This window comes from Caloenas nicobarica, chromosome 19, assembly GCF_036013445.1.
Source record: "Caloenas nicobarica isolate bCalNic1 chromosome 19, bCalNic1.hap1, whole genome shotgun sequence".
Lineage (NCBI taxonomy): Eukaryota > Metazoa > Chordata > Aves > Columbiformes > Columbidae > Caloenas > Caloenas nicobarica.
In genome coordinates this window covers 944,526-954,079 of record NC_088263.1, presented here as the reverse complement: position 1 = coordinate 954,079, position 9,554 = coordinate 944,526, and the positions used below count along the sequence as shown (strand labels likewise).

The 9,554-nt window shown below is 68.4% G+C and overlaps 1 protein-coding gene across 1 annotated transcript; it reads left to right on the top strand.

The window, feature by feature from the left end:
- The first annotated feature begins 6,272 nt into the window (after positions 1–6,272).
- Positions 6,273–9,500, top strand: AJM1 (apical junction component 1 homolog). The gene has a single exon (XM_065648823.1). It carries the CDS (start codon positions 6,273–6,275, stop codon positions 9,498–9,500), a length of 3,228 nt encoding a protein of 1,075 aa, XP_065504895.1.
- Positions 9,501–9,554: the final 54 nt, after the last annotated feature.

Sequence of the window (9,554 nt, the reverse complement as noted above, 5' to 3'; positions counted from 1 at the left end):
GGGAAAACGAGGCCACTCCACGGAGGAGCTTATCGGGGGATTTTGCTGCCCGGTTGGCCATGGCTGGGCAGGGCCGCAGTGATGTGCCAAGGTCAGGCAGGACATGGTGCCTGTGTGGACGGGCCCGGGGGGTGCTGGCACTGGGAGGATGCTGGCACTGGGAGGATGCTGGCAGGAGGGCAAGTGCCCATGGGGGCAGGGGTGGTGGGCTCATGGTGCACATGTGGGGCTGAACCATCTGGCACCTGCACGGGAGATACTGGTGCCTTGTCTGGGGCACCAGGGGCCCCCTGGGTGCCCACACCTGGGGTGCGCGGGGACCCCCCTGCGGGGTGGCAGCAGGTGCGCCGGGGGTTCCCCAGACCTGCCCGGGGGTCCCGCAGTGGGCGGGGGATGCTGCCGGGGCGGGGATGGGGACCGTGGCCGAGCGGAGCCGGAGCGGGGAGCGGGGCCCGGTGATGGGGACCGGGACCGGGGGCGGTGCCGGTGGGTGGCTCCCGGTCCCGGCCCCGGCCGGTAACTCCGCCTGCCGTATTTATGTGAAAACAAGCGGCGGCGGAGCCGGGGCCGCGGCGGAGCGTCGGGCCGAGCCGAGCCGAACCGAACCGAACCGAGCCGAGCCGAACCGAGCCGAGCCGGATCGGGCGGAGCCGGGCCGGGCCGGGCCATGGCCCCCCGGTTGGCGGCAGCCCCAGCCTAGCGCGGCGGGGATGCGGCGGGGGGGCCGCGGGGGCGGCGGGCGCGGAGCAGGTAAGGGGGGCCGGGCAGGGAGCTGGGGCTGGGGCCTGTCGCACTGCCGGGGGACACCGACCGGGCCATCCCCCCGCGGCCCCCCCGGATCATCACATCGCATCCCATCCCCCCATGCCCCCCCCGAGCTCCCATCTCGTGCCCCCGTGTTCCACGTCCCCATCTCATCCCCCTGAGACCCTTCCGGGCCATTCCATCCCAACCCCCCTGCGCCCCCCATGCCCCCTATCCCACCCCCCCAGTGCCCCACATCCCCGAACCCACCCCATCCCCCTGTGCCCTCCCCATCCCATCCTTCCAGCCCCCTGGGGCCACCCCCATCCTGCGTCCCGGGGCCGAGTCATCCCAACCCGCCGCACTCCATCTCCCCGTGTCCCACATCCTCATCCCCATCCCCATCCTCATCCCCACCCTCACTCTCATCCCCATCTTCATTCCCATCCCATCCCGATCCCATCCCGCCGCAGTCCCCGGGCTGGGCCATCTCTCTCCGGTTCCGATGATGCCGACCCTGGGGCGGGCTTAGGGCCTTGCGCGGCCCAGCGGGCCCGGTGCCGCCGGTGCTGCCGGTGCCGCCGGTGCCGCCGGTGCCGCCGCTGCCGCCGGTGCCGCCGGTGCTGCCGGTGCCGCCGGTGCCGCCCGTGCCGCCGGTGCCGGTGCGCAGCGCGGGGGGTGCCCGGGGCCACCACCCTGAGCTCTGCGGGGCGCGGCGGCGGCAGCTCCCGGAGCAGCCCCGCTCCCCCCGGCCGCCTTCCTGGGGGCCACCTCACGCACCCCCCAACCGGCCCGGGCTCTGCAAACCCGCCCGGGGTCCCCCAGCCCCGGAATGCCCCCCGCCCCTCGGGTCCCCCCGCTTGCCCAGGGTGGGGGGCGGGGGCTGTCTGGGGGCAGGGTGTCCCTTGCTGCCCCTGGGGTGCTGCTCACCCTTTACCTGGGTGCCAGCACCGGGGGTACCCTGCTGGGCTGGGACTGGGGTGCTGCTCCCCCTCAGCAGGATGAACCCCTCCAGGAGTGCAGGCAGAGCAGGGGGTGCTGGGGCACCCATGGGCGCTGTGGCCGTGCAGGCCTGTGTGCAGGGAGCCTGGAGGCGCACGGCAGGGGTGGAGGGGATGCAGGGGTGCCAGGGGCACACAGCTGGGGTGCATGGGCAGGGGTACGGGGGGCACAGGGGGTGTGTGGAGGAGCAGTGCCATGTGCATGAGGGGGGCAACACTGGAGGGGCATGGGGCACAGGACACTGTGTGTGTTCGGGGGTGCCCTGGGGGTGGCACAGGGCCAGGGAATGTCTATTTGTCACACACACAGGGCAGGGGCCGGGGCCAGTGGGTTCCGTTGCTGTGGGCAGTGCCTGTGCAGGCAGTGCCCGGGCAGCGTATCACAGGCAGTGTGTCACGGGCAGCGCTGGCTGTCAGCGTCCTCACGGTGCACACATGGAGTGACAGGCCTGTGCGCAGCGGGGCTGTGGGCTGGCAGTGCCCACGGTGCAGTGCACACAGGCACCGCACCCACAGCAGTGCACTGGCAGTGCCACCGGTGTCATCTGCACCAGCATAGCGCTCACAGTGCACATGAGATGCTGCCCTGGCCGGGTTTCCAGATGTGGGCACCACTGGCACGCTGGGGGCAGTGCAGGTGCTGCCGGTGCACTGGCAGTGCCCGCGGGGCCGCGCACAGGCAGGAGCTCAATGCAGCACAGCGTGTGCTGGCAGCGTGCTCAGTGCACTGCATGTGTAGGCGGCATGCTGACAGCATCCCCAGTGCAGTGTGCCCAGGCAGTGTGCGGGCAGGCAGCGCACTGCTTATCTGCTCAGTGGGACGCGTGCAGGCAGGGTGTGCAGCGATGCCCAGGCAGCGTGCACGGGGCAGTGCACTGGCCGTGTGCTCAGGGCAGGGTGTGCAGGCAGCACCCTCACTGTGTGCATGGGGCAGGCAGCAAGCTGGCAGTGCCCTGGCAGTGCCTGGTGCAGCACGGGCAGGCTGTGGGGCAGCACATGGGCAGGGGGATGTGTGCAGGCAGCTTGGGGCAACGCACAGGCACAGTGTGGACAGTGGGCTGCCCAGGCATGGGGCAGTGCCCTGGCACTGTGCTCCATCCAGCGCCAGGCAGTGTGAGGGCTGTGTGCTGGCAGCACGTGGCACTCTGCTAGCGCATGGCAGCGGGCACAGGCTGAGGGGCAGTGCCCCGGCAGCGCTCAGTGCAGTGTGGGCAGTGTGTGGGCAGCACCCTGGCAGTGTGCTTGGTGCAGTGTGTGCAGGCAGCATGGGGCAGGCAGCGGGTGGGCAGCACAGTGTGCACTGGCAGAGCACCGCACAGCCCCCCAGCGCAGGTTGCACGTGCTCCATGCTGGCAGCGCCCCAGTTCCTGGCAGCCTCCGCGGGCCCCTCCAGCAGCCTGGAGTCGCTCCCAGCGCCCAGCAGCCTCGTGCTGCGCCACGGGCTGGCGCTGCCTGCAGCCAGGTGCTCCGTGCGGCAGCGTGCGGGGCAGCGGCGGTGCTGGGCTGGGAGCGAGGGCAGCCCCCAGCTGCAGGCAGGGCCCCACAGCAGCAGTGGGCGCAGGGCTGGGTGCTGGGTGGGGGGCAGGCTCACGAGTGGCCCTGGGCTCCATGGGGATACCAGGTCAAGCTGTGGGGTGGTCCTGGGAGCTGGCACAGGGGGTCCTGCTGGGAACCCCTCAGCAGCACTGCAGACATGCTGGAGGGTACAGGCTGGGCAGAGGCGTCCGTGTGTCCTGCCCAGCAATGGGGACATGGGGGATTCTGTGACAAACCACTTGGGCCCTGGCTGGGCTGGGGATGTAGGGACAGGGCTGGCTGTGTCCCCAGGGGCCGTGTGTCCCCAGGGGTGTCTCCCGTGCAGACAGCTCCGTGGGCATCGGCAGCCCTGAATCCACTGCCAGGCGGTGCCAGCATCCCCGGGGTGACACAGAACGGAGACCCCGGGCAGGGAGACCAGCGCCTGCTGAGAGCACCCAGAACCCACCGGCCAGGGCGTGGGAGAGCAGAGGGGATGTGGAATCCTCTCCCTGTGGAGGGGACGTGCTGTTGGGGACAGGTGGGGTGTGGGAGCCCGGTGGCACCAGCAGCCTTGGTGGGGCTGTCGCCATTCTGCCCCCGCCATGGGCAGAGGATGCCCGTAGCTCTGTGGGTGCTCTGCTCTCACTGTGGTGCCGCAAAGCCTTCGTCTCCCCAGCCCCCGGTACCACCGCCCTGGCAGCCTCCCTATACACCCACGCTGTCCTTGCAGAGGAGGAATAATTTGGAGAAACCATGGCAACCCCAGGCGGTGCTGGGGGTGCCGGCAGCATGCTGTCCTCAGGTCCCCCCACCACCACAGCCTCGCGGGGCTCTGTGGGTGGTGGGGCACTGCCAAGGTGGGTGGTGCCAGTGCCCGTGGGATGCAGTGCCCACGGGATGCAGTGCCCACGTCCCCAGGGCACAGGGATGCGCCCAGTGACCTTGCTGGGCTGCAGTTTGGTTTGGCTCAGCAGGGCTGCGGCTGCAGGGGGTCTCTGGAGGTGCTCCCCATGGCCCCAGCCACCCCTCTGCCCTGGCCGGGGGTCTCCCGGGACCCTCATGTGCCTCTGTTATTTTGCAGTGCTGGGATGGAGCCACCGCGGGGCCCTCGGCCAGCTCAGCACCACCACCCCCTCCCTGCTGCCGCCGGACCAGGTAGGACCCTGGGCTGTGGTTCCCTGCCCCCCCAGCCACCCCGACACCACGGGGATGGGCTTCCCAACGCTGCTGTCGGCATCACTGCAGCGTGGGTGCTGCTTCCCAGACCTGGCCCAGCTCACAGGCGTTGGAGGCACCGGGGTCCCCATCTCCTCCTGGCATCAAGCTGTCCCCAGCCCCGCTTGGGGACAGACACCCCAGCCCCACAGGCTTCACCTCAGCTCCAATGTCTGTCCCTCCTGGCTTCGGGCTGAGACGGGGCTTTTTCTGGGCAAAAAGGGAGGACCCTCCCCATTTCTGCATAGTCAATACTGCATCTTGCCAAATAAAGTCTATTCCTTTCCTCCCAGAAATACCTCCCCTGTGGTCTCCTGCTGCTGTTTAAAGTCAAAAGCCTTCTGCTGGCCTTTGCTGCGCACCTTTAGTGTTTCATGGAGCAGCTGGCCCCCACCTGTGCTCCTGGAGCCTTTGGCCAGGTGGCCAAAGAAACGAGCACTCAGGGGATGTGATGAGTCTCAAAGCCGGGCAGGTGGCCCCACTGTGGGCAAAGCTGGTTGTACGGTCAGTCGGTGCTGACGGCAGCCTGCAGCCAGCTCTCCATGAGCTGCTGGTGAAGATCAGCACCACAACCCACCGGGTCCTGCAGGCAAACCACCTTGCCTGCTCCCCTGGTCACTCTGGGGGGCTTGTGCTGATGTCCCCCCTTGTCACACCGGTGCGCCATGCATGTGGCTGGGGACACTGCCCGCCCTGGCCACCTGTGCAGCCTTGTTCTGGAGCAGGTGGGGTGCACGGTGCTGGTGCCAAACCCTGTGTCGCGCAGGAGCTGTTGCCAGCGTCCTGCTCGCTCTCCAGCCCAGGAGACATGTTGCAGCCACAGGACATGGGAGAGGACAAAGCCAGTGGGTGCTGAGTCAGCACAGCCCCTCTGGCATGGGGAGGGACCAGGGTCTGTCCTGCTTGGAGCCGTGTGAAGTGATGGCAGAGTCGCTGCTGACACGTGGGGTTGGGGCACCCACCACAGCATTGCTCTGCCAGCCCCCGGTGCTGCCCATGCTGCTCCGGAGGAGTCGCAGGGAGCGACACAGCTGCAGGAGCCAGGACGGTTGGCACCCGCAGGGGCGTTTGTGGGGCATGGGTGCAGTGTGGTGGTGTGGGTGCAGCCGCCACGGGGAGGGTGTACGGCTCCTGCCCCGCAGCGTCCCAGAGCTGCGTGGGCTGCCCGGCTGCCACGGTAGGTGCTCATGGTGCCACCCCTGGGTGATGCTCCTGCCTGCGCTGCCGGCGCTGGGCACAGCGTGTGCTGTGGTGCGGGTGCACGTGGTCCCAGGAGACCCCGCAGCTGCTCGGGCGATCACAATGGGAGCCTGGGCACATGTTCCCCTTCCACCATGGAAACCCTGGTGTTGAGTCTCCCCGGGCCCATTCAGCCATGATGCTGCAAGGGGGTCCCCATGTCCTGCACCCCACGAACAGAGGCAGGGTAGTCAGTGGCCTCCTGTCCCCATGGTGAGCTGGCACCGACCCCGGCTGCCCTGTGGTGCCCGCTGCACCCATGGGTGCCCTGCCATCCACTCCCTTATTGGCACCCCGGATTTAGAGCCTTCTTCCCCCAGTCAGGATCCAATTATTAACAGAAGCAGCAGAGCCTGGGATGCCCCGAACCCTCATTTTTGAAGAGGTGGCTAAAACACCCACGGAACCAGGAGCTGTGGGGATTTACTTGGTGCCGTTGCAGCTCCCTGAGGTCCCTGCAGGGATTTAGGTGCCTCGTCTGTTCTCTTGCAGGGCCGGCTGCCTTCCTCTGAGGCTGTCTGAAGGGGAGCTGGCAGGAGAAGAGTCGCTTTTAAGATGACACGAACAGACCCACCTGACATCCTGGTGTCTACGGTGTACCAAGACATAAAGGTGGCCACTGCAGCCCCCGGGGATTCCATTGTCCGCCAGCCCCTGGCACAATGTGACGCCTCAATGTCCTCGTCCCTGCCCCGTGAGCCGCAGCCCTTCAACAAGCGCCATTGCAGGAGCTTCGACTTCCTCGAGTCGCTGGACGAGCAGCTGGGCACCCCCCCGGCCATGGAGCGCCTGGGCCCGCACCCCGGCACCCCCGAGCTCACACCGGGGCCGCCGGGCAGGCGGGCACCGCCGAAGCCGGACCCTTACACCAGCAGAGCCCCCCTGCCAAGGAGTGAGCCGAAGAGACGTGCCCGCTCCAAGAGCGCGCCGCGGGTGAAGTCCACCTTCACTCCGGTGCCCATCGCGGTCTCAGCATCGCCGCCACCGGCACGGCGTGGGCGGGAGGTGCTGCGGGTGGCACGGGAGCCCCCACGCCCCGAGCCCTCCCCGCGCCGCGAGAGCCAGGTCCCGCTGCGGGCGCTGGCGAACGAGGTGCATCCCATCAAGCTGCAGCCCCAGCGCAGCAGCGTCAGCCGCATCTCCCCGGTCTGCCTGGGCAGCAACTGCTTCGAGGAGGGGCCAGGTGCCAAAGTGGGTGCCAGCCCCCACGTCAAGTGTCGGATGGACATCAAGCCGGACGAGGCGGTGCTGGTGCATGCGGCGCGCAGCCTGCGGGCTGCCCAGAGCCGGCAGGAACCGCCACGCTGGCCCCGCGCGCCTGGGGCTGCCCGCAGCCTGGCAGTGCCGGGAAGCAGGCAGGCGTCTGCATCCCGCACACCCACCCCCAGCGACTCCTACAGCGGGGACCCCCCGCTCCTGCCCTACCCCGGCGAGTACTGCGAGGCAGACCCCCGGGCGCTGGCGTACCAGACGGTGCCGGTGCCGGCCTCGCGGGAGTTCAGGGAGTACCCCGAGAGGGGCTGCATGACCTTCTCGGCCCCTGGCATCCCCACCAAGTTCTTCTACGCGGAGGAGCCAGCGCGGTGCCCCAGCCCTGCCGTGCCCCTCCGCAGCTCCGGCTACGCCAGCTACCCCTACCCCACCCGCCACAGCGTCCCCCAGCACTTTTACACTGAGGACCCAGCCAAAGCTGCCGTCCACACGATGCCACCCCGGACGTTGTACGTGGAGGAGGCACGGGGTTACCCGGTGCAGGAGGCGCCCACTCGTGCCTTCTATGGGGACGAGCCCCGGTTTTATGGCCCTCGCGGCACCCCTGTCAAAACCCTCTATGCCGAGGACACCCGGACGTACCCGGCCCGGGTTTTCTACGCCGAGGACTATGGGAAGTACCGGGAGCGGGAGGTGCTGTCGCGAACCTGCCCCCCGCCCCGCAGCGCCCAGCCCTTGCACTTTGGCGACTGGTACTGCCCCGAGCGGGCTGCGCTGCCCTATCAGACCTTGCAGGTGTCGCGCTTCGCCCCACAGCCGGCTGGGCGTGAGGCCATGCTCTCCTCCTGGCACGGTGGCTACGCCGTAACCCCCCCGCGGCTGGGCCGGGAGAGCCAGCACTACTCCAAATCCTGGGACAACATCCTGGCGCCGGCAGTGCGCAGGGACGAGGTCCTGCAGCGTGGGCGCAGCTACGAGAACCTGCTCGCCCAGGAGCAGCACCGTGCCTTATCCCCCGAGGAGCGCCGGCAGCCTGTGGTGATCAACCTGTCGAGCTCACCCAAGCGCTACGCCGCCCTGTCCCTCTCGGAGAGCTCCATCCTTGAGAGGATGCACACCGATGGTGGCCGTGGCCTCCCAGGCCGCTCCTGGTACGTCACACCCGAGATCACCATCACTGACAACGACATCCGCGCAGACGGGCTGGGCAGGAGCGAGAGGCGTTCAGCCAGCTGGGACGTGCTGGACGGGGGGCGGGAGCCCGGTCCCTACGCTGCGCCCTGCGCCCCACAGCCCGTCCCCAGGGAGAGCGGCTCCGGGCGCCAGCGCAGCCTGGAGCAGCTGGATGAGCTCATCACCGACCTCGTCATCGACTACAAGCCGGCACCGGGCCACCGTGCCGGGAACAGGGACAGCCTCGCCGAGCAGCTCAAGCAGCTCCTGAGCAGCAACACCCCAGGACCCCCCCGACGGGGTGAAAGCAGGAGGGTCCCCCCCGGCGTGCCCGAGGGACCCCGACCCATGAAGGAGCAGCCGGGTCCCAGCTCCCGCACCAGTGCCCCGCGCCCCTCGCCCGCCCCAGTGTCCGTCAGCCCCTTTGAGAAGTCACCAGAGAACTGCTCGCCTGACCTGAGCGCAGAGGAGGACGACATGATGATGTGCTCCAACGCCAAGTGCCGGCGGACAGAGACCATGTTCAACGCCTGCCTCTACTTCAAGTCATGCCACAGCTGCTACACGTACTACTGCTCCCGGCACTGCCGCCGCGAGGACTGGGACACGCACAAGGAGAGCTGCGTCTACGGGCGGGTGGGCAGCGTCTGCCGCCACGTCCTGCAGTTCTGCCGGGAGAATGCCGAGGTGCACAAGGCCTTCTCGCGCATCGCCAAGGTGGGCTACCTCTCCCGCGGCCGTGGTGTCCTCTTCTTGGGCTTCCCCAACGCTGGCTCGGCTGAGAACTTCCTCCAGTTCGGGCTGGAGAGCCTGCTGATGTCCCCCACCTACCTGTCCTTGCGGGAGCTGGAGAGCTACTCAGACAACCTGGGGGAGTACGCCCGGGAGCTGCGGGAGACGGGCAACCAGTACGACCCTGATGAATGTTTCCTCCTGAATGTAACCGTGGCTGTCACCCAGAAAGTGCCAGAGAGGCCGTCACCGAAGACGCAGGTGCCGACAGTCAGGAAATACGCCAAGGTGGCCTTAGCTTCCTCCAGTCCCGAGAAGAAGATCTTGAAGAAGGAGCGGGACATGGAGACGCTGATCCTGACGCCTCCGCCCGGCACGGCGGACATCGACAAGGAGGGGGAGGAGGGCCGCAAGGCGCGGGAGGTCTGCTTCATCAACATCCAGCGGGAGCTGCGCATCCGCGGCGTCTTCCTGCGGCACGAGTTCCCCGCCGTCTACGAGCAGCTCTGCGACTTCGTGGAGAGCAACAAGCGCTTCACCCCCACCACCATCTACCCCATTGACAAGAGGACAGGCAAACAGTTCATGTGCATGATCATGGCAGCCTCCGAGCCCCGCACCCTCGACTGGGTGGCCAGCCCCAACCTCCTGGACGACATCATGTGAACACGGGGTGGGGACCCCCTGGCACCCCCGGGTCACTCCCCTTTGTAGATAGGT